The sequence below is a fragment of the Manacus vitellinus genome, unplaced genomic scaffold (genome assembly GCF_001715985.3).
Source record: "Manacus vitellinus isolate BGI_N305 unplaced genomic scaffold, ASM171598v3 scaffold_15_pilon, whole genome shotgun sequence".
Taxonomy (NCBI): domain Eukaryota; kingdom Metazoa; phylum Chordata; class Aves; order Passeriformes; family Pipridae; genus Manacus; species Manacus vitellinus.
In genome coordinates this window covers 10,334,184-10,358,141 of record NW_021939122.1, presented here as the reverse complement: position 1 = coordinate 10,358,141, position 23,958 = coordinate 10,334,184, and the positions used below count along the sequence as shown (strand labels likewise).

General features: G+C 51.0%; 2 protein-coding genes across 2 annotated transcripts in view; one reads left to right on the top strand and one right to left on the bottom strand.

Annotated features, from left to right (window-relative positions):
• Positions 1–6: 6 nt before the first annotated feature.
• On the top strand, positions 7–18,784 carry CNNM1 (cyclin and CBS domain divalent metal cation transport mediator 1). The gene is given in 11 exon segments (XM_029958600.1): positions 7–494; positions 10,419–10,562; positions 11,093–11,233; positions 11,512–11,681; positions 11,877–11,976; positions 12,154–12,201; positions 16,097–16,254; positions 16,456–16,633; positions 16,967–17,278; positions 17,564–17,691; positions 18,032–18,784. Coding segments are annotated over 10 exon segments (1,803 nt in total). The 5' UTR covers positions 7–22; the 3' UTR covers positions 17,644–17,691; positions 18,032–18,784.
• Positions 18,785–20,526: 1,742 nt separating this feature from the next.
• GOT1 (glutamic-oxaloacetic transaminase 1) overlaps positions 20,527–23,958 on the bottom strand; it is a 39,443-nt gene continuing 36,011 nt past the window's right edge. The window contains exons 2-9 of the mRNA XM_029958563.1: positions 23,711–23,940; positions 23,238–23,361; positions 22,941–23,053; positions 22,635–22,739; positions 22,088–22,238; positions 21,786–21,951; positions 21,515–21,657; positions 20,527–21,230 (exon numbers count right to left, since the gene is read on the bottom strand). Coding sequence (XP_029814423.1) covers positions 21,091–21,230; positions 21,515–21,657; positions 21,786–21,951; positions 22,088–22,238; positions 22,635–22,739; positions 22,941–23,053; positions 23,238–23,361; positions 23,711–23,940 — 1,172 coding nt within the window. The 3' untranslated portion in view covers positions 20,527–21,090. The remainder of the gene's footprint in view (positions 21,231–21,514; positions 21,658–21,785; positions 21,952–22,087; positions 22,239–22,634; positions 22,740–22,940; positions 23,054–23,237; positions 23,362–23,710; positions 23,941–23,958) is intronic.

Genomic DNA, 23,958 nt, shown 5'->3' with positions numbered 1-23,958 from the left:
CCTCTGCCTCACCCGGCTGCTGATGCTGGCCGCCTTCCCCCTCTGCTACCCGCTCAGCCGGTTGCTGGACTGGGCACTGCGACAGGACTCAGCGTCTTCTCTACGCGGCGCGGCTGCTGAGACGCCTGCGCGCCGCTGGCCCCACGGAGACTGGTGCGGGAGGAAGTTGGCCATGGTGCAGGGCGCGCTGGAGCTGCGCCACAGGTGTGGAGGATGTGCTGACCCGCTGGCGGACTGCTTCACTGCTCCGGCCGATGCCGTGCTGGACTTCGCCACCGTCTCTGAGATCCTCCGTTCTGGCTACACCCGCATCCCAGTCTATGAGGGTGACCGGCGCGACAATATTGTCGACCTGCTCTTTGTCAAGGACCTGGCCTTTGTCGACCCCGATGACTGCACTCCCCTGCAGACTGTCACCCGCTTCTACCGCCGCCCGCTCCACTGCGTCTTCAACGACACACGCCTCGACACGCTGCTTGAGGAGTTCAAGAAGGGTGAGGCCACCGGGCCACCACCTCCCGGGCTCCCCCTGCACCCCTCTGCACCCCCAATGATTTCCAGGTCAGCAGCCCCCATGGGCATCCCTGCGTGGCCTCCTGGCAGGATGCTGCAGGTACCAGGGATGCTGGGGGGAGTTGGGCCCTGCATGCACTGGTGTGGCGATGACCCTGCTGTCACCTGGTGGAAGATCCTCAGGTGGATTGAGGGCCTACAATGCTGGTTGTACCTGTGATGTTATGGAGCCTTCGGCCTCACACGTTGCTGGCTCAGCAGGTGAGCCTGTCCCGCAAGGCTCATGTCTCTGCAGGAGTCTGGCACGATGGGCATGGTGCCTGCCTTGCACCCTTGCCCAGGCAAAGCAGCATTCGCTGCACTGTTCTGTGCAGAGGAGTTTATGACAGGAAATCACATCTCATTACTTCGCTTTCACATTTTCAGCTTAGCAGTGAGAAACAGGTTTAAAAAGTGTTTCTGTGTAAGTGGTTTAAAGGCAGAAGAAAAGCCTAAGCCCTTAGAAGGAGATGTACTTTTTTTTTTTTTTTGCAGCTGTGACAGCATTCATAATGCAGCAGCTGCCAGCAGCCCCAGAGATGCTGAGAGCTGTATTTCATTAACCATACCTTGAGAATACGCACAGCATGTGTTTTGCCCTCCCACTGGGAATTGTGTGTTGCCGCGTTACTCGGTACGTCATACTGTGGTGAGTGAGTCTTTAAGAAATGGCTGCAGCAATGACATGCTGCATTATGTAATGCAGGAGGGCAGCATTTGGCTCCTGGGCTGCCTGGGGCTGCTCTGCCGCAGGCAGAGCTGGTCATGTGAGAAAGGCCACCCTGGTCCACTCCAGATACAGAGAAAGCCTCTCTGTGAGTCATCTCCGTGCTCTTTTTTAGAGCTGGGAGGAGGAGAGGATAGGATTTTTCTCGTGCACTGGGAAAGTGATCATCAGATACATGCAGGTCAGCATCTTCTCTGGAGATGCTCAGCTGTGTCCCCACGACTGCTCAGGATCAGAGGCAGAGGAGTTTTGTGTGGCATGCACCACCTGCCCTCTCTGCCCCTCCACAGGACTGGAAACTTCCAATGGTGCAAATCAGCAAATTCCTGGGCTTACTATACAACTGTTAGCAAAACCATTGGGATTGCTGTCTGAGTTCAGCCTTGGTGAGCTGCAGCAATCCGTGCCTGCCCCTGTTCCCCTATGCCATTTATCTCTCCTCTTCCTAATTCCTTATGCACTTCACAGTTCTTCCTTAACTGTGTCTTCCTGCATGACACTACAACTGTACTGAAGTTCAACTGAGGTCTCTGCTACCTCTCTCTTGTCTAGAGATATCAGATGACTTTGGCACCCTCTCCCTTGGTCAGCCTCTCCTGCAATTTATCTGACTTACTTTGATATACTTCCCCCTCCAAATTTGTTCTGGTACCTTATGGATGAACAGACCTATAGAAATAGACTTATGGTTGCTTAGCTCCCTGCCTTTTGCTTGCTGTCCTCTCTGCCCTCCTTAAACAGAGGTGTTCCATGTGTGCCGCCCCCTGAGCTCACAGGTACACTAACAAGCCTTGCTATCTGCCCTACACTTTTTCATGCTAGTCTTCATCTCAGATGAAGATGATCCATCCTTTAAGTTTGCTCCATTAAAGTCTTGGCATATCACTTCAGATTATTCTTCCTTTACATCTGCCTGCCATCATGGCCTTCTGGGGTGTTTTGCTACAGCCCCTATTTAGAGCTCTCCCTGAAACTTTTTTCCGTTCCCACCTCGCTTCTACCTGTGTTTTCTAAATTACATGTCTGAAAAGCCTTGCTTTTGGTCTTAGTATATAACTCATCATGGTGTTTAGCAATCCCAGCTCTTCCCCAGATGTTATTCTCCAAGTGTTGATGTTCTCCTCTAACTCATCTTTCCCCTATTTGTAGGCATTTGTTCACCCCCAGCACTCTGAGTCTGTAGATAGTCACCTGCCAAGAGCCCAGCACTTAACCCTCCTAAACTCTCTTTTCCCAGTTCCAAATACAGGTTCTCGTGCTGGCTCCTGTACTGTGACAGATGTTTGCTCCCAGCTGTCTTCAGCCTCATCCACTGCTGTGTCAGCCCTGTTCACTTGACCACTTAATTTCTAAAATAAAAATTTCCCATTTGTAATTAAGAATCTTCATCACTGTCTCCTTTTCTGTGTCCGTTTGAATTATGGTGAAGTATTTTGTTTGATCCAATCAAGATTGCTTTCCATGGCCAGGTCTTCTGTGACATCTCCACTAATTAGAAAGTAGGCTGATTGCTTGTTGGCTCAGCAAGTGCTTAATGAAGGCATTCATCACTTTGCACATCCAAGGTGCCTGCAGGACAGCAAATGCTCCCACTGATAAGGCCCAGTCTCCTTCTAGGAAATTAAAGTCTCTGGTAAGGATGGATATTCATAACCATCTCCAGGTCCTTATGTCCCTGAGAAGCCTCTAGAGAAACCTTGCCAGCTTTTCTTTCTGTCTCCTGCGATTAACTCAAACAGGTTTTGTATCCTTTATTTATTTTTATTATTATAGTTTTTATAGAAAATACCCATAACATTTTATATCTTTCTTTCCTGGATAGCAATGTGTACTTCTGATCTGTTTCATGAATGATTAATGTTTTGCCACATCCACTATACCAGTAATGTCAATTTTTGCATAACATATAAGTAACACAATTTCACTGCCAGAGCTCCTTGCCACAGTACACAAATCTTTGTTCTTTCTTACTGAAAATGTCAAGGGATTATTAAATACAGCACTAGCACTTTGGGACTCTTGCTCACACCTCTGGCAGCAATTCCATTTTCTGTCTCTCCTCCTACTCACCAGTATCACACTTTTATTCTTGTTTACCTCATGCATTTCTTTTCTCTCACTGTTCTGTCCTAGCTATGAAGATGTTTGGCTTTTTTTACTCTCTGGTCTTTTATAGCAGGGTTTGAAGGGAAGTTTTCCTTCATTTGTTTCTAGGTATGCTCACACTAACCTCATTCAAGCTCAGTTCCATTAAGATGCATTGATGTTTGCTTTGATTTTAATCCACAGACGAGTCGCGAATTTCCTCTCCCCCAGCAGGACTTTGTGTAGAAGGGACTACCTTCCATGGACGTGTAGCATCAGCTTTCCAAAACATTTAGATTGGTATGAAATAGTAGCATACTCTTCAGTAGCACCAAGGGAGTTAATGGCCATGTGTGGTTATGGTGCCCAAGAGCAGCTGTGAGCTCCTGGTTGACAAAACCTGGCCCCTGCCCCATCACAGCAGAACTGGTCAAACTCTTCTCATCTGCCTCTTCACAACCTTGCTGCTGCTGCCATTGTTTGATGTCTCTTTTGGCACTAATTCCTGCAGAAAGATGGTTAAATTGGGGGTCCTGATGAGAACTGGAAAAAACCCAGAGAAGGCTGCAAACGGCAGCAGAGGGGAGGTTTGGCCTGCTAGGGAATAGTTTGGACTTCAATCCACAGCCCAAAAGAGGAGGGCAGCTGCAAAAACTGTATTGAGAAACAACAGCAGTGTGAGACAGGTTCAGTTGAAGAAAGGAAATACTTGTGCTAGAAGATGGTTTTGACTTTTATCTTCTTATCAAAAGTCAGCAGAAATAACAAGGTCTGGACACCCAATTCCCTATCTTTTCAGGCAAGCTAGACAGGTTCTTATAGAAGGCATACATAGTTGTGCAGCATTTACATAGAAATGCTAAGTGAAGGACCCTACACAAAATGTGTCCCCCCTTTGCTAAAATTAAGAAAATACAAGCCAGTGTAGTAATTTTGCCACCTGCATCCAAGTGAGAGAAGATGAAGATACTGAACGAGTGAAAAAACTGGGAGACAATTTCTTGGCAATTTGTATTGATACATCTCAGAGTACCTGGCTTTATTCTAGGCTCCCTGGAGAAAATACCTATAACACCAGAGAAATAACTGCACCATATTTAGCAAGCTAAAGCAATGTAGAGGGGCAGATGAGCTTCCTGTAGGATAAACTTCACCTTGGGAATGTGGAGCTAGAATGAAAGGTTTATGCATTCATTCAGTGTGAAATGCTGTGGGTGGTGCAGTCTGTTTCTCCTCCATCCCTAGAAGATAACCAAGCAATGCGTGTTGCAGCTTCAGTCCTGTGATATAACTCCTCATGGGGACCTCTTCTGTGAGGTCCACCTCCTTGTTCTGTAGTGCCTTTGGGAAGTCATAGTCTTACCGCTTCTTCAAGTTGTTTATGGGTTTTGTTGACTGATTTCCTGGAGAATTCTATGTACAGCAGTGTCACCTTTCAGCAAGTAACTTTCCTCTGTCAGAGGAACAGTAGAAGTTTGCTCTTATGTTCATTTTCCTGCAGCAGGGCAGAGGCTGAGCTGCAACTGAAATTAGCCTTCTGTGGCTTGGTGTTTTTTAAGAGTTACTAAAAATAAATTCCCAAAAAAGCCCAAACTTCCATGCTTAGCACAGAGAACAGCCTGTCCTGTGGGGAGGACAGTTCTACCCTGGAGTTTGTCTGTCTTTGCATTTCAAAATGCTCCACAGCCTCTATTAGACTTCTGCAAGTTGAATGTAGCTGAAGAAGGTGCTTACACTTGCCAGGAACTGGGGTCAGTACCATTTCATCTGCTTTTTGTACTGTCCTTCTGAGCCTGCAGGCTTTGCAAGCAGTGTTGTTTCAAATTTAACTTGGCCTTCGAGAGATTTAGTTATAGTGTTATAGCCACTATTCTGGGCACCTTGATGGGCTGAAGCAATGACCTCCTTAGGCAGTTGTATGGGTTAAGGAGCCAGTTTTTACCCAGGAAATATCCCGTACACATCCAGGTGATTGCCAGGCTGAGAGTGGGTGAGCTGCTGATAGACAAAAAATGATTACAGTGTCTCATGGTGCAACTCTGCCTGAAACATTACTGTGCATTACCCCCCAAGCTGTGCTAAATCTTACTGTGTAAACCCTGGGCTTCTCTACCCTCCTCCAATAAGCCCAGGAACAGGCCTGCTCTGAGGAGGCATTCAGCAAATCAAGAAGGGAGCCTTATCCTCAGGGAAGAGGTCACCCCACCACTCATCTCCCTCTTGGGAGCTGTCAAAGGCACCTTCATACCGAGCTGTGGAAAAGAATAAAATGGCCAGTTACAGACACAAATGAAAACAGTTTTGTGTTGGGTCTTCAAAAGTTTTTTAGCCTGAGAAAGCCTTGGCATCCTTTTAGGCTTCCTTGGGCTCCAAGTAACATGCAAGGGGATCTGCCATTTGTGGGCAGGCAGAATCATACCCAGGAGGTCAGAACCCTGTTGCACAACAGATGGAAGATGAGGCTCCATGTCCCCTCAAATCTCCCCCTTACCCTCCTCTCTGCTTTGTCAATGGTGATTGATCAGCTAGTCCAAATATTCCATCTTTTTCACAGTTTTCATTAGGATTAGGAAAAGCACCAAAGCAGAATATGAGAAAGGCTACAGAGAGATGTAAGCAGGTGAAATTCTTGTCTCTGAAGAAGGCCTGGATTAGATTAGGATTTACGGTTTTCCCTTCGCATAGTTCTCATTCCCTTAGAGCTGGGAGACCCTGCAGCCCTCTTGGTTATTTCCCCCCTGTTTATGTGTAGATGTGCAACTCCTCAGGCTTGTGGTTTCACCCTTGGTGCAGAGTCATGATAACACACGAGCACAGTCACATACACATTTCCAGTTCAAGAAGTTCAAGTCAGAGTCCCCACTTATTTCAGGTGCAGGTCTGCAAGGGGTCTCAGAGATGCTGACAGCCCCTGTACCAGACAAGAGCTCTGAAGAACAGCACACAGAAAACAGATTTCAGTTACATCATGGTTGTTTCACAAATCGACCTTATTTAAAAATTACTCTCTTTTTTTTGCCTTCCATTTTGTAGCTGTAAATGGTTCACGGCTTGTGCCTGTACCTTTGATCTCCTAATAACAGCTTCAGATCTTACCATAAAATTTATGAAAATGAATTTCATGCTCAGAATGTTCATCCCATGCAACAAGAGACAAGGCTAAAACATCTTTAACATTCCTCTGGCAGAGCACCTACATAAAAAAATGATAAAGAAGTAGTCTGGGCTATATTTTCAGCCAACAACACTTTCTTTCCCAGAAGTAAAGGCATTTCCATGTGTTCAGACCATCTTCTCCCATTGGGGAGGATGCTTTGAGGTGGATCTATGAGCCCAAGGTCATTTAGGTGCCTACAAAAAACAGGGCTCCTAAAAATGGGCATAAAAGCTGTAGATATCTGTTCAGATGCTTGCTCCATCTGGAAGCTCTCAGCTGTTTATATTAGCTCTGTAATTTAGCATTTTGAGGCATTAACTTTCCACTGAAGCTGTTGTTTGAAAAGAGCAGATTTCATGTAGCTCATAAAGAATTTAGTGCAGTTGTATCCCATGCTGAGCAGACACTTAATCACCTATAGACTTCCTGTGCAAGAGTAGTCCTGCAGAGGCTGGCGGAGCTATTCGCACAAGAGAAGTTAATTGCCCATTTGTTCTAGCATTTGCCAAACCAATGCTTTGATTCTCAAGTGTTTCACTGTGCTTTCCTGCATCAGCGATAGCCCTGTAAAGTTCACATGTGACAGCTTGCTAGTGGGGAGGCAGCTCACCCTTATAATTCATCTCATTTGAGCTATTAGGCAGTTGTTACAATAGCATGGTTTTTGGGGTCAGTTTTATAGATCTTAAATCTGTTTTAGATCAAGTTTGGGGGTTTGTTTAAATTATTTATCTCCCTCTTGTGCTCCCACTGAGGCTGACCTGCAAGGTAATGGCTGCAGAGGAGAATGTGACCCCTCTAGTGTCTCCAGGTCTGTCACTCTGCCACCTTCCCTCAGACATTGCTTTCACTTCATAAAACTGTGCAGATTCTGCCCCTGTACAAGTGTAGCAGCTCCCAGGGCTGGGCAGAGGGATACAGCTGAGCTTGGCAGCATTGCCCAGGAGGAAGCAAGCCATGACCATACAGCCGGGGCATCTGCAACCCCTCCACCCAAATTTATCAGGTCAAAATGTATAGAATCTGTTAAAAAATGAATGGGAGGAGATGCAGAACCCAGCTGGGTCAGAGTGGAGGTGAGGGGCACGACTTTGCAAACAATCTCACGTCCGTCAGGTGAGAAACTGGGGCAAGTCAGCCCCTTCCCAGAGGTGATCAGCTGGGAGCAGCACTCATTTGCAAGGACTGGGACTGGGATCCAGGGCTTTTTGTGACACAGATACCAGCTGGCCAGACATGGGCTGGGATTAGCTCACTTGGCGTGGGAAGTAGCAACCACATGAACTGCAACAATTTTCCACTGCTGGGTACCTGCTCCATCTCTAATGTTGGTGTTAGCCTGGAAACTTAAACCTGGGGGTTTATAGTATGACTCCAAGTGTTTATTTTCTGTGAAAATAAAGAACTCTTGAGTGCTCTAACAGCCCTTCTGGCTCTACCCCCAGCACAGTGAAACCGTGGGTCTCCTTCCAGGCTAACAGTTCTGGCTTATTTCTAAATAATCTCGTTTGCTGCTATGTGAACACGGAGCTGGAATCACATTTCTCTGAGGCTGCTCTAGTGTAAATTACAGTGTCGATGTAGGTGTTTGGCCAAAAACAGAATTGCCTCCATCACTCTCTGACTGCCTTTAAGTAGCACCTAAGCTCTTTGTAAGGGCTTGGTGGTTTTGGGTTGCATGTAAATGTCATTAACAACAAGCTTTCAGCCAAAAGAAATAACTCCTCCTCTCTCCTTGCTCACCCGAGGAGCTGCAGGAGACCAGATGGCCCCAGTGTTTGGGAGTAGAGTTTGGCAAAGGAGACATTTTCAAAAGCTGGACTTTGCTAAGATGAAACGTAGCTGTTGCTGCTGTCTTGCAGCCAGCTCCGCTGCTTTTTTCTTTTTAAGTGCTGTGTTACTTTATTACCCACTGAAGAGACAAGATGCACAAACCTATGTATGAAAGGAGTGAATATCCCAGTCCAAAGAACATGCTTAAATTTCAGTGACCCAAGGCTATTGATTTGGGTTTTTAAAGTGCATCTCAGTGCTACTTACCGCAATGCTATGTTCTCGTTTCTAAATCTGTAGGCGTGGGAGGCAGCGAGCTGCTCTCTGAAATCTTGCAATAAAAGCTTGGTATGAGGAGGAGGGAATTTATACTGTGGAAAATGCCCAAGATTTGCTGTGAGAAATGTATAGTGCTGATCTTAGGCTGAAAAATGTCATTTGGTCGTCTCAGATCCAGGGCAGAGTTATTTGAAGGTCACATGGTCCCCAGCAAGACATGTTTGTGGGACTGGCAGGCTGCTCTGGCTGTGCTTGTCCCTGTATGTCTGTGGGGACGAGCCAGAAGGCACTAGTGGGTGAGGAGGGACATGTGCAGCAGGGAGAAGCTCACCCTGTTACATCTTTATGTATAAACACTGTGCACATCTCCTTGCCTGGAGCAGCATCTGAGCTTGCTGCGGCAGGTATATAGGAGCAGCAGAGGCAGCTGCACAGCAGGGGGGACTTGCCCCTGTTGTGGGTGACCTTTGCTGTTCGAGGAGCTCAGCTCTGAGCCCATGGGGAAAATAAGGTGTTTGCAGCTTTCCAGAGGTCCCTGCAGTGCCCATGGTATAGCTGGGCCATTGTGCGGGCATTGCAACAGTAGACCCCAGGGATGAAAAGCAAACAGAGGGAAGGGAAGTTGTTGGCTGTGATATTGATAAGGATGCTTTTAACTTAAGTAAACCAGAGGTTCAGAACTTGTGTGCACTGCTGAGCTGTGTAGGAGCCACAGGGCCAGTAAGAAAACCAGTGCAGTTCATTGGCAGGTCCAAGAATATATTTGAGCTAGAAACCCAGAAGTTGTTTGTGGCTTGGAAGTTGGGTTCTAGTCAAGATGCTGAGCAGGAGCATAAATCAAAGCAGTCAGTAAAGGAAGGGAGACGTTGAAGAAGTCAAAACAGCTTACAGAGAGCTGGACATGCTAAAACAAATAGAAATGTTTCAAGTATGCCAAAAACAAGAAGCTTGAGAATGTGTCAGCAGATCTGCCAGCTTACAAGGGACAAGTGAGGAAGCTAAAACTGTGATTGAGGAACACTGCAACTTCCAAGCAGGAGTCACCGTCATTGCAGCTGAAGGTCCTGGTCCCATTCTTCTTGTTTAAGGTAACAGAGAAGAGATGCTGTCAAGGGCAGGGCTTGGAGAAAAAGTTCAGGTGCAAGCTGATGGCTTGAAAAGTGTTCAGTGTCTGCACCCAGATGGTTCACCCAAGAGTTCTGCAGGAGCTGGGCTGAAAGCTGCAAACAAACATACATCTTTCTGCATTAAAACCAGCTGCTGTTCCAAGGAGCCAGAGGCTTTGCCTGTATTTGAAGAAAAGCCTTAGGATCAGTGTAGACAGTGATGGATAGAAAGATGAGGGGGAGATGTTCCTGGCAATTTGATAGGAAAGATAATTAGCAACAGAATGACAAAACACCAGGAGGATGAGAGAAATCAGTAGAGCCCGAGAACACATTCACATTTCTATGTTGGAGAACGTTGTCTCATTGCTCTGTTAAGAGTTATCTCACGCCAATGAAGCTGAGGGTAAGTAAGAAGCAGCTGGTATAATGTACACTTCATTCCTGCACAGGAGGCTGTCAAAGAGTGACTCACAGCCTTGGTGAAGAAAGCAAGTGGCCCTAAAAAAGAGCCTGTGACATCTACATATCAGCCTGGGTAGCAGCAGGCCTGTTAGGCTGGGCTGCGTGTCCAGCCCTTCCCCTTGGGTTAGGGCTGTTGGGGTGATAGTGTCTGCTTCTGAGGTTTGGCTGTGATCTGTGCCTCCCACCAAACCCCGTCCACCTGCCCACCCACCATGCTGGGGACACTTCTCACCAGGGCTGGATGTCTCACTGCCGCTCTGCTCTCCCCCTGCAGGAAAGTCCCACCTGGCCATCGTGCAGCGGGTGAACAACGAGGGGGAAGGAGACCCATTCTACGAGGTGATGGGCATTGTCACCCTGGAAGATGTCATTGAGGAGATCATCAAGTCCGAGATCCTGGATGAGACGGATCTGTACAGTTAGTGTCCCAGAGCAGCTACTGCGGTTGCAGGAGCCAGGGTGGGAGCCGTCACAGACAGACAGACGTGGGTAGGAAACAGGCCAGAGCAATTTGTGGTCCTTCCCCAGAGCAATCACTGTCATGGTGGGAAATACAAGAACGATGGAGAGATGCTGGCCAGGTGTTAGGGAGTCTTGAATGCTTAAAGTAGAGAAGCATCAGTAGCTGGTGGCTGGACAGGGCCTGACCCAGGGACATGTATGTGAAATGCCCATGGGTGGTTCCCAAGCTCTTTTGCAACTCTGGGTGATGCATCCAAGCCAGGGAAACCCAAGACTTGTTCCTGAGGAAGAAGTGTGTTTCATGATCCTGCTCCCTGCCCAGGGAGCTGCTCCCAAGTCTGTGATGCAGAGCACGTTTTTTGCTGCTCCATCTGCTGTTCCACAGCAGCCCTGCCATAGGGTGCAGCAAGATGTGCCTCTCTATGCATGTGCATGTGCATGCTTTGTGGCTGCTGCAGGGGAGTGACCGCTCTGCTCTGCCTGCAGCGGACAATCGGAAGAAGGAGCGGGTTCCCCACCGGGGGCGCAAGCCCCAGGATTTCTCCATCTTCAGGCTCTCAGAGAGTGAGATGAAGGTGAAGATCTCCCCACAGCTCCTCCTGGCTACCCATCGGTTCATGGCAACAGGTACACTTGCCCTTGTGCCAGCCCTCCAGCTCCCTGCAGCAGCACCAGCCCTGCAAGGCATCCCTAAGCTATTCCTGGATCAGCCCCCCCCACTGAGCAGTTTTCACCTGCCTGGACCCACAACCTGGTCATCCCACCAACGTGGCTCTGCCTTTGGCTGCTCTCTGGGCAGTGGGGTGCTAAGGCTGCAGGAGGGGGCCATGCAGCTCAGAGGATGAGGGGTTCCTGGCAGCCCCAGACCTGCTGAGCATAGCATGCATGTGTTGCCTCCCCTCTAGAAGTGGAGCCTTTCAAGTCCCCCTACCTCTCTGAGAAGATCCTGCTGCGGCTCCTAAAACACCCCAATGTAATCCAGGAGCTCAAGTACGACCGAAAGAACAAGAAGGCAGCAGAGCATTACCTCTACCAGCGCAACCGCCCCGTCGACTACTTTGTCCTCATCCTGCAGGTGCCTGGAGCAGTGGCAAGCAGAGGGTGGGAGGGAGTGGCCCCATTTTCTCCTCACCACCTTGTTCTGGGCTGCTTTGGCCAGTAAAGGTGCCCGTGCTCTTGTATGGGACAGCAGGGGTCCCTGCAGCCCTGGGTAGGACAGTGGCTAGGAACATAGGGTGCCTGTCTGACAGGGTTTTTATTCTCCTTTCAGGGGAAAGTGGAGGTGGAGGTTGGCAAGGAAGGACTGCGGTTTGAGAATGGAGCATTCACTTACTATGGTGTCCCTGCCATCATGGCTGTCGTCTCCTCAGGTGAGGCCTCTGCAGTCTCCCTTTGGCCCACCTTTGATTCAGCAGCATCCATGGAGGCTAAGTCAGCTGGTGGCTGGGGGAGGGGGCTGGCCATGGGGTGGGGTGGCCCTGCTGCCAGATATGGGGCAAGTGGGAGCCCTTCCTCTTCTATTCCCACAGCTCCAACTGTTGTTTCAGATAATGATGTGCGAAAAGTGGGAAGCCTGGCTGGATCCTCCTTCCTATGTAAGTATTTCGGGACAGGCTAGGGCCCTAAAACCTCTCCTCTGAAGCACTGACTGGCTGGCTGGAGGAGGGCTGGTTTTTCACCCCTGCAGAGCAGCTTAGACTCTGTGCTGAGGTCATCCCTTAAAGATCTTTGCAGAGAAACAACATGTTAAGGAGCTGATGCACCAAAGTCCCCACAGAGGGAGTTTGAGGTCCCTTTGAAGTTTCCACCATGTGCTGGATCTCTGCAGGTGGGTCCCAGCACAGCTGGTGCTGCAAGGGGTCCTGCCCAAGGGTGGCAGCATGCTCATGCCAATGGGAGCAGTGAACCCTGTGACCCTGGGAGCAGTAAACCCTGCAACTTCTCACATGGTTCTTCTAAGTCTCAGTGTGACATCTCTGGACCCATTTGCATTCCCAAGGCTCAGGGCATGAGATGAGCATAGGTCCCGCACTGGGGGAATGGGAGCTGCTTGGAAATTGTAGAGGTGTGTCAATTTACCTGTGGGATATTTGCATGTGGTGATGGTAAATTAGCTGAGTTGGTGCCCCAGTGCTGATAAATTCCCTGCCTGAAGAAGCAGATCCTCTGCTTGCAGATGTTAAGAGGGAGCTCTGATTAGGGGAGACTGTGAGGTACCCCCTTCTTTGCTGATCACCCCTGCAAATATTTAGTCCCTGGTGGCTCAGGAACAGGTTGAGGTGCTGCCTACCCCCAGTCCATCACATCCCTTATCCAAACCCAGATGTTGCAGTCAGATCTGCAGTGCTGATGGTAAGCTGAGATGCTCTTGGTGCCTAATCAAAACAAGAACCCACTATGTTTAACCTTTAGGGAAAAGTAAAGAGGAATGTGATTGAGAGAACAGGAGAAGTCCCTTGGGGCAAGTGACTTACTCTGGTGGGTACCAGTCTTTGTGCAGCTCTAAGGTTCACCTGTTTCCTGCTACTTGGTTTGCTTCCATTCAAAAGGCTGGCTCGTGGAGTGCTGTATTAACCCCTCAGTGCTCATCCCTGCTTCCCATGCGTCCACAGTGCACTCAGTTTGGACAGAGGAAATCAGTGACGTGGTTGTTGTTGCTGGGTGGCCCAATGCCCCCATGTCCTGGGTGATGGTTCTCAGGGCCCCACTGGGGCTCACGCAGCCCACAGGCCACGGGCCAGGCAGGGCTGTGTCAGCTGTGTCAGTGCAGCCATGCATATCTGCCGTGCCACCTGCCGGGACACTGCTGATCCCCATGCTCACATGACACTGTCACAAGTTGTTTTCCACTGTGCAGGCATCCCTGCCTGACATGGGACATATGTGGCATCACACTCCTGGCCAGCAAGGAAGCAGGCTGGGAAGCAGAGGTGACAGGGCATCTCCCTTGTCAGGCTGGCATCCTCCTTCCTCCTAGAAGGAAAGCCCAGCAGAAGTGAGTGTGAGTTGTGTATCACAGCTGAGAATTCTGACATTAACCCTTGAGCATTTAACAGTTATTAATTAACTGTTGTTATGCAACTTTTTTGTCAACAGCTGATCTTTTGCATTGGTGCCCTGTGGTGGCAGATGCTGTGGGAGGGTTGGGTGGTGAGAACAGGCAGTGAGTGCTGGTGGTTATCAGCTCGTCCTTTGCCCCCATCTGGACAAGTTTGTTTGGGGCAGTGCTTCATGGTGGTGGTTTTTTTTATTTGCAGAAGGTTTTTATTTGGGGGAGGACATGGAACAGGAGTTACTGGGGAAGAGAGGGGAGATCAGAAAATGAGACTGCAGGGCAAATTTCCTGGGGCAATTTAAAAACATTAATCACAGAGGCAGAAGATGGTTCCTAGAATATTGCAGCCATGCTACAGGCACAGTGGCTGGAGGTAGGGCAGCCAGAGGGCTTGTATCTCCCAGTGCTTTTGAGGCAGGCACTGGCAGAGAGCAAAGATGAGGTACCGGAGAGTGTTAAGGAGTGCACCACTCAGCCTGTGTGTTGGTCTCTCTGTGCTCCCCAGTGGAGCCCAGTACCCTGTGGCATGGCCCAGGGATGCTGTGGAGGGCAGTAATCACAGGGAGGGGGAACAACCTGCCCTTGAAATTGTCACTGCTGCTGTAACCCATGGCAATAAAACATGGAATGCGAGTGTCTATGATTTACCCTCTTCGTGGCAATGGGTCAGATAGCCCTGGATGCAGGATCCTGGCTTCTTAAGTTCCTGCAAGGATCAGTCCCCAGTGGGTAGCTCTTCTCAGCATTGCCCCGAGGCTATTGAGACCCAGGGCCTTGCAGGGAACTGCAGACAGCCTGGCATGAATCCCTTTGCTTTCAAGGGATTCAAGGTGAATCACCCTCTGCCTGCCCCTGCCTGCAGCTGTGGGGCTGGGGCAGGAGCTGTTGCAGAGCACATTCCTTCTCTGCCGTGTTCCTGCACACACAGAAGCATCCCAGATGCCAAGCACAGTGATTTACCTTCCTCTCATTTCCCAGGTGGCATAAGCTGACCACAAACTCCCCTGTCCTGGCAGTGGCTGGCAAAGGGTTAGAGCAGGATGCCAGCACTCAGGCAATTGGAGGAAGATGCTTTCTACCCATGCCAAGGCTCTAAAGAGTTGTGTGGCTGTGCAGACAGGCCTGGCAGGAGCTGGTTCTCACCCCCCTAACCTCACCTCCCCTTACTTCATCACAGAGCAGCCTGTTGATTTACAGCATTCAAGTCTGTGTTCCTGCTGTTGTCCCTGTCCCCAGGACTGGTGAGCACCTTCCCAGAGCAGAAGTAGTAGGGGGGAAGAGGGGAGGGAAGGGATACTGGAGAGAGCAGTGGGAGCTCAGCCCAGGACTGCTAGCACATGATGCTTTTTCTCATTCTTCCTCTTGGTCTGTACCCCCCCTCACCTCTCCCCGGGTCTCCTCCTTCCTACCCTGTCCCTCTCTCTGCAGTGCCTGTCTCAGTGTCCCGTACCTTCGCCTTCAGCAGAGGGGACTCCCTGGCTGGCTCTCCAGGTAACAGAGCATGGCTTTGGCCAGGGACCTCTGCATGTGGCAGGCTCTTTCCAGCACCCTGTCCTCAGTGCCCCAAGCCCCCTCCACCCTGCATGCCAGGCAGTGCCAAGAGAGGAGCACACAGCACCCCATGCTGGACAGCCCCTCACTGGTTGGAGCATGGGTGGTGACTGGGGACAGCAACCCTCTCCAGTATGATGCAAATCCCAGAAAGAATGGGATGGGGACAAGGGAGAGCCATGGACAGCTTGGCCTTTCTTTAGTGTGCACTTTCTGTAATTTCCTGCACTTAAAAATTGGAGTTTTGACTTACTGCTTTTGATGACGTTACCTGCAGCCCTGCATGCATGCTGCCCTGCTTCCCTTGCTTTCTGGCAATCTGGGTAATAAAAGGGCATTTTAGAAGCAGAGCAAAGTCAGCACAACATCACCCATGTAAGGAACAAGCTGCCTTTGTTTCCTAATAAATCGTTGACTAGACAAAATCTGTCACACTGTGTGTCAGAGGCCATCAATCAACGTGAGTGACAGGCCAGCTTGCCATGGCAGCTTCTGCTCCCAATCTGTCAGTCCGGGTGAACAGGAGCATGCCCTCGAAGCAGGTTGAGCAAACACCCATGGGCTGCCGGCTGCAACCAGGAGAAGTTGTGCCAAATGCAGTGCAGAAGGTCAGCATTAGCAAGAGAGCTGTCAGTGACAGGCGGGCAGCAGCCCTAACCTCTGCTGCCAGTGCCAGGTCGGATGCCTGCCCGGTCCCTTTGGTTTGAGAGGCTGGCATGGCACAGTCTCCACCAACAGTGTGCACTGGCCCCTGCCAGCCCTGATGTCCTGGGGAAGAGCCACTGGAGGTGACTGGTCCACCTTGGCCCTACACCGGCACTGGGAACCCAAGCAACGCCACGAGTGAGAGTGAGTGTTTGCCTCTCTGCTGTGCCCTCCTGCAGTGAACAGGTCCCCGTCGCGGTGCAGCGGGCTCAACCGCTCCGAGTCCCCCAACCGGGAAGACTATGGGGGCAGCAGCACACAGCTCCACAGCAGCAGCAACAACATCTACACACCCGACTATTCCGTGCACATCCTCTGCGATGTGCAGTTTGTCAAGGTATGGGCTGGGCTGGCAGGGACTGCACCACCCTGGACACACCTGCCTAGACACCCTCTTGCCCCAGGAGCTTGGTGGGTGCCCAGTGGGTGGTGGGGGTCCCACACTCCTATTGTCCAGAGGTTTGGTGTTGCCAAGTCTCCAGGAGGTCCTGGTGGGGCTTGGTGCCCTCTGAGCCGGTGCACGTGTCTGTGTGCCCAGGTGACTCGGCAGCAGTACCACAATGCACTGGTGGCCAGCCGCATGGACAGCTCACCCCAGTCACCTGACATGGAGGCCTTCGACAGGGATTCAACCAAGGCCTCGACCGCACGGGGAACCCCACAGACACCCAAGGAGGATCCCACCACCCTCTTGAACGAGAGAAACAATGTCATGTGTGAGTCAGCAGCATTCCTTCCCTGGCACAGGCCGATGCTTCATGTCCCCTGGGATTTTGTGCTGGGCTCCTCTGGCATGATGCACACACCACCTCTGAGGTGCAGTTGCACATGAAGTGGGGCACATGGGCGTTTGCACGCCCACACCTGTGGACGCTGTTTTGTGCCTGTACATGCACACAGGTGCTAACGTGCAGACATAATTCCTCATTGCCATGCACTCGTGTCCCCCGGGGTCCCTGGTAGCGGAACCTGCTGCTATGGCTGGGATCCTGCCTGCCATGTCCTGCCCCAGGGCACACCACCATCACGCCTGCCCTGTGTCCCTGCAGGCAGCCACTCCGAAGGGCTGCACAGTCCCAGCGATTCGGTGTTCCTGCGCATGGAGGGCATCCCCTTCATCCAGGAGGAGCTGGCTGACAATGAGGAGAACAGCAAGCGGCAGAGTGAGTCTGGCTGGGGTACACGAGGGGGGTGGAGATGGCTGTGGTGCCCTGAGGCGCTGCAGCCATGCTGAGCTTTTGCAGACAGTGAGTGCTGCGAGACCGTCCAGGAAGCAGAGTCTGCAGGCAGAGAGGCCAGGACCAGCTCATCCCCGAGCAGCTCTGAGGAGGCGCTAGGCAAGAGGCTGCTGAGATCCCTCAGTGAGTGACTGAGGGGGAAGGGGAAGGACCACCCAGGGGAGAGCTCTGCCCCAGCACCCTGCTACCCATGTCAACTGCTCCCCAGCCTTGTCCTTGGGACACCCTGCCTGGGGCTGGCATGGAACAGCCCAGTTCCCTGTCAGTGCCCCAGCAGCAAGGCAAAACTGCTCCTAGGGCTAGCTCAGGCAGAGCCAGCCACCTGGTCCTGGCCCAACCCTATGCACCCCCTGTCCTGAGCACCCTTGGCTCCCAGCACCCCAGCTCTAGGCACCCTTGCTGCTGCAGGTGGGCGAAAGCAGCGGACATCATCGGAGGGTGAGAAGACACCAGAGGAAAGCTCCAATCTCGCCCCATTAATCACCTGAGCAACAGCGTGGCTGGAGCACAGTGCTGGAGGCCCATGCAGACTGGAGGTAGGAACCTGCTTCTTGGTACAACATTCCTTCCCCGGCAAATGGGAGGTCCCTCAATTTAAATAGCATAAAATCCATTTTCAAGCAGCAAAGCCCAATGATGTGGTTTGGAGCCCACATAGGCACACATGTTTTGGGGGGCTGAAGTAGGGTCAAGGGATATAGTAGCAGACTGGGTGTCAGAGACCGAGTGAGACCTTGACTCGTGTTTTCACTAGAAATGTGTGTCTGTACCAATACCCCTGAGCCTGGCTAGGAAAGGTGTTGCAAATTTGAGCAGCAGCAGGTCATGGACAGCAAGCTCTGGCCACCTGCACCAGTCTGTGTTTGTGTCTTCCAGGTCTGCAGCATGGGGGTCTCCTGCCATGAGGCTCATGTCCAACAGCAGGAGGTCTGCACTCGCTCGCTGCCTGCCCGCCCACTCGTGCCGCCCCTCCCTGCAGGACTTGTGCAGAGCCCCATCCCCAGGCGAGAAAGGATGTGCCCCTGGCAGGGCTGAACCACCCAGGCAGCCTGGACCAGTTAGCTGGAGTCCGAGGGCCCTTGCCCAGCTGCTCCCTGGTAGCATCTGGTCTCAAGGAATAGGTGGAAAAAGGAAAGGTGGGGAAGTGTCTGTCACGGTGTCCCTGCAGGCAGAGCAGGGAGGGGCGGCCCAACCCAGAACTGCCCTTAGCATCATTTACCATCCCCATCCCAGCAAGGCCTGGAGCCCCTTGGTGCTGCACAGATGTCGTCTCCACCATGAGGAGGATGTGCTATTTGGGGGGTGCCACCTGCAGCTCAGGGCCCCAGCACATGTTCGTGCCGTACCTGGTGACATGCACGCTTGCAGCGCCTTGCTCACGCTGACCATCGACTCAGCCCCGCACTCCCGAGCCCCTGCTAGGCACAGGGCAGGGAGCCCCACTCACTCCCGAGTGCAGACCCCTCCCTGGGGAGGGCCTGCTCCATGCTACATTGGACCATTTTCCTCTCCACACATGCCCACCTGTGTGAGGGAGGCTCGCACCAAGCCTTTGGTTTGGTACAGACCAGTCAGTAGTTTTTGTAGAGGCTGAACGCAACAGGGATATTAAAAGTGATTTTTCCCTGAGCAATGCCATCTCTGTGTCAATGGTTGTAGGGAAAGATGTGCTAACCCCTCCCACCAGGCCAGGCTGCCCTCATACCCAAGGCCAGGGATGGCTGGAGTAACTGGACTCAGCATCACTGAAGGGAGCAAGTAGAGGAACAGGTCAGCAAGTGCTTCCCAATTTCTCTCCATGAACCTGGGCTCTCTGTCACTCCTGCTGCCAGGAAAGCAACCTGGCATGCAGAGTTACACCACAGCAGTGCAGACAGGGACTGGGGAAGAATAGGAGTTAATATCATGCTATTGCAAACACAATAGTGGGAAACACATGCTGGAGTACAGCCTGACAGATAACAACAGAAATCTCATAGTCCACCCATGCTGATAAAACTTCAGGTGGAATAACTGCAACTCTGCCTGGACGCTGCCCTTTCTAAGGAAACACATAGCAAGTGAAGGGTAGACAGAGGAAAGCAAGGGCTGGAAAACAACCTACCCCAAAGGCTGAAGGAAACAGAGTCACTTTAACCTTAACTGGTGAAGGATGTGAAGGGGAGAGAGGAAGTTTTCAAATACCTAAAAAGCTGTTGTAAAGAGGAAAGGAATAATCTGTTCTCTGTTGCCATGGTAAATGGCATAATGGGTAATGAGCTTACACCACAGAAAAGGAGAAATTTAGGTCACTTGCTAGGAAAAACAAGGTTGGTAAGGCTAGCAAAGCACTGATACAAATCACATGTAGGGCCAGATGTGGGCCAGGCTCCACATCTGGAGGTCTGTAAGGACAGAATTGTAAGCAGATTTCAGAAATAACAAAAGCAGACTTGGTTCCTTAACTCCTTCTCCTGAGATCACTCCTGAAAGTCATCCTTTAACCACTTCCCCATCATCCCTTTTGTGGATGGACACCAAGAAGAGAAAAAGCTCCCCACCTGCAGAAAGAAAAGGCTGCCTCTGGCTCATTCTTTTATGTGGCATGACATAATCCAGAAAGGACAAATGAGACTCCATGTACTGTCTATGTGCAAATACAGCAAAGGAACAAGGCACCATTTTGCCTTTTCTGCCTAAGCTGCAGCACAAGCAAACCCATCCAGGCAACCGTAACTATTGCTAACTGACCCAAGGAAAGCAGCTGTTCCCCTTTCTCCACCAAGATCTTGTCAGGAGGCTGCTCTGTCAAGGTGGTAATATCAGCTCACGAATAGATCTGCAGTGACTGCAGAGAGCAGGAGCAGATGGTCCCACCTCTTTTTCAGTGCCAGAAACACAGGCTGTTGCTGGCAGGCCCCACTGAAGCCAGGGACAGTAGATGGTGGTTCACCAGGGGCCTGCTGAAAAGGATGAACCGGAAAGATCCATTTTTTGACACCCTAGGGGCAGGCCAGAAGCTCTGGGTCAGGGAGAGATGGCCATATGGCTGGGAAACACATGACCATCCAGAAAGCAAGCATATACAGACACACAGGATGAGCTGGACAGCGCAGGGCAGAGGGACAGAAAGAGGAACACCGGACAGACACGGGAGGAACTGGTCAGCTTCATGTAGAATCACAGGGAGCTTTCAGAAACACCATCCAAATAAGACTCCCCCTTCAGTAGCAGCTGAGATCATTAGAGATGCAACACCCTGAGGCAGAAAAGGGACAGCCTTAAAACAAACTGAGTAAGAACCAGTGGACAAAGCAGAATGTTGAGGCTTTAACCTCAGCCTGGGAAGAGGTTTGTACAGCCTGAAGGCATGGTATCACACAAGGCAGGGATAATATACAGAGACGGAGGTTTAATTTTCTGTCAGCTACACAAAGAAGCATTTATCACAATTACAAATGTTTGCTCGTATAAGGCTCAGAAATTGGGAAGGGGTGGGGTGAAGGGAGGAAGTTAGCAACAGCTTTGCCCCTCCCCAAAATACTACTGAATGACATTAATTCCCAAGCCGTATGAGATCCCAGCCACTGGGCTGTCATCCCACAGCGCATTGCACTGGCACCAGACTTTGCCTAGATCAAACTGATCAGTTATGTGCAGTTGATTTGGATGTGCTAAAGATGCAGCTCTAAGTACCTGAAGACCAGGCTGCTATCAGTGAAACAAGAGCTGAGGTGGCTAACACTACCCCCACCCTCCCAGGGGCACTGGCTTACCATATTGCATGGGGTACTTGAAAAAAGTCAGGAGATGGTTATCCCTGATTGAGCTACCTATCGCTCCCATCTTTATTAAACCCCAAGAGGTGTGGGACAAGGCAAGCCATGAGCAGAGAAAGACGTGGACTACACACTATAGCTTTGGTGACTTCATGTAAGTTTGGTTGTTCATGTGCTTCATTGGATTTTTGTGACGGCTTCATGGATGGACTTGGCCACATAGTCCAGGTTCTTGGTAGTCAGGCCACACATGTTGATGCGCCCACTAGCCAACAGGTAGATGTGTTTTTCCTTGACCAGGTACTCCACCTGCTTAGCTGGGGAAACAATTGGACATCAGGTCAGAGCAGTGACTCATAGTTCAGAAAAGCCCAAAGAACCAGCCAGCAATGCTTGAATCTTTCACAGCAAGCAGAAAACTTCAAGCACTGGCCACTAAAATGCTGTCTGATGCTTCATCCCTCCCTAACCACAGAGGCAGTGATGCCAAAACTCCAGTGAGGCCCCCAAGAGACTCCTGCTTGGACTGCTTCAGCCCATCTCACCCACAGCAAAACTGTCTTTACCCAAACCTCCCTTTACCAGGCCACTTGATACTTACGGTTCAACCCTGTGAAGCTAAACATGCCGATTTGCTCTGTGATGTGGTTCCAGGTTCCAGGGGTCCCAAGGGCCTCCAGTCGAGACCGGAGCTCTGACCGCATCAGCAAGACCCGATCTGCCATTGTCTTCACATTGCCCTTCCTGCAGCAGGCAGGAAACAGAGTATGAAGATAGGCACCCACCTGGTGTGAAGCCACCTGGCCAACCCTGGCACTCAGGGAGACAGTTTCCCTCCCTTTCCCTCTCCCACCAGCCCTGGTAACACGTACCACTCATCAAAGAGCTGCGGGGAAGAAAGCGTAGTTGCCACAATGCGCGCTCCCTGGGAGGGAGGGTTGGACCAAGTGGTGCGCACGATCTTCTCCATCTGGGAAAGCACACGCTTCACGTTGTCTGCATCCTTCCCCACCACAGTCAGGTTCCCCACACGTTCATCTGTGGGACAAGCCAAGAAATGTGAGCCATTGGTTCCAAACATTGTGGCAAAGCAGAGCATTCCCCACCCTTCGGCATGCCAGCCCCATCTGTCTGTGTATGATGCTACTGGGCCAGCTTATTGCCAGACACTCACTGTAGAGCCCAAAGTTCTTGGAAAACGACTGTGCACAGAAGAGCTCAAAGCCCTCGGAGACAAAGAATCGCACAGCCCAGGCATCCTTGTCCAGGCTGCCAGAAGCAAACCCTTGGTACGCCGAGTCGAAGAACGGAAACAGGCTCCGGCGCTGCAAGGAGGAACAGTGTTAGAGGGAAATCCCCTTCCCACAACCTGCACTTTATCCCCCACAGTACTCATAGGAAAGAAAAATAACCATTGAGCTTTTGCATGAACACAAAGGAAACATGGTCCAGCAACACCAGACTGAAATACTTCCTTTCTATTGGGGTAAAAGAATAGGAAGACTAAAGTGGTCAATAAAAGTCAATGCAGGAGAAAACTGCATTTGAGGACACAGGTACAAGAGATGCGCCACTTTATATAATACTATTCAGCACCTGCCCGCAGATATCCTTTCCAGCAGAAGAAACATCACTACAGCCCATGCCACAGAGGGGCACGAGCAGGACTGGGATGCTATTTGTCCCCTCAGCACTGCTTTAGCCCCAGCAGCAGTCCATACCTTCATAACAGCAGCAATCTGCTTCCACTGCTCAGGAGAAGGGTCTGTGCCTGTTGGGTTGTGTGCACAGGCATGGAGGACGAAAATGGAAGACTCTGGGGCGCTCTGAGGAGAGAACATGTCTTGGTCACATACAAACATAGATGAGACTGGGCACCCTCAGCAGAGAGAGAGGTATGGAGCTGCTCTGGGTACCAACAGTCTCTTTTGCAGAGATCCTCTTCCAGGCACAGCACACAAGGGCCCAGACAGCTGCAAATATTGAACAACACCAAGCTCAGCCCATCCCATGCTAGTTTTACTCACCTCCATGTCATTCAGCAGCCCCTGGATATCCAGACCTCTCTTGGCAGCATCCCAGTAGTGGTAGGGTCTAATATCTTTGAAACCAGCATCCATAAACACAGAGTTGTGGTTCTCTGAGGAAAGAAATAACTTTTCAGAAAAGCAGGCCCTACCTCCAGCAAGCTGCTTTCTCCAGTCCCAGCATCTCCCTTTACTCACAAGAGAAGGCTCCTCTCTCACTGCCCAGGCCCCTGCCAGGAGAAGAGCTGTGCCTCCCTCGCCTGCTAACCCACAGGGCTCCCTGACAACAGCACTCACCCCAGGTTGGACTGGAGACGTAGACTGGGGTCGCTGTGTTGTTGTTTCCATTGTACCACCGCCTCAGGAAGTCCGCGCCGATCCGCAGAGCGCCTGTCCCGCCCAAGGACTGAACGCTTCCAACCTGCAACAGAGAGAGTTGCCAGCAGAGTCCACCCAGGTCAACATTGCTATCGGTGCACAGAGAGCAGAGGCGCTTGCAAGAGCAAGACAGGATGCCAGACATGCTCCCTGGGGTCACCCCAGCCAGGACACCATCGCCTTCCAGTGGTCTTCAACCTCCTTCAGTGCTCAGGCCCATCCTGACAACTTCTATAGTTATAAATAGACTCGAGTTATTCCCATTACGTTTTGGCACAGAGCAGATTTCCAACTAGTAGTTTGTTTCAGGAAAGGTAGTATATTATCTGACTTTGGTTTCCTGTGGGGAAACTGTTAAAAGATGAAGGAAAAAGCAAATTCCAATCACATACCCGGTTCTCCTTGATGGCAGGGCTGTCGTCACCCAGGGCGATCCGGGAGGCGTTGGCACGGAACTCGGGCAGGCCCAGGATGGGCAGGTACTCGTGGTTCAAGCTGTTGTCGTTGACGATCAACTGCTTCACCTTCTTGACCACCGGCAAGACCCATGGCTGCCCCTCGTCCGTGCGGTAGGCTGCGGGAGAGGGAGAATCGTTCTTGCTGCACCCGGGGGGACGCTGCGCTGCCCGGCCCCAGAGGG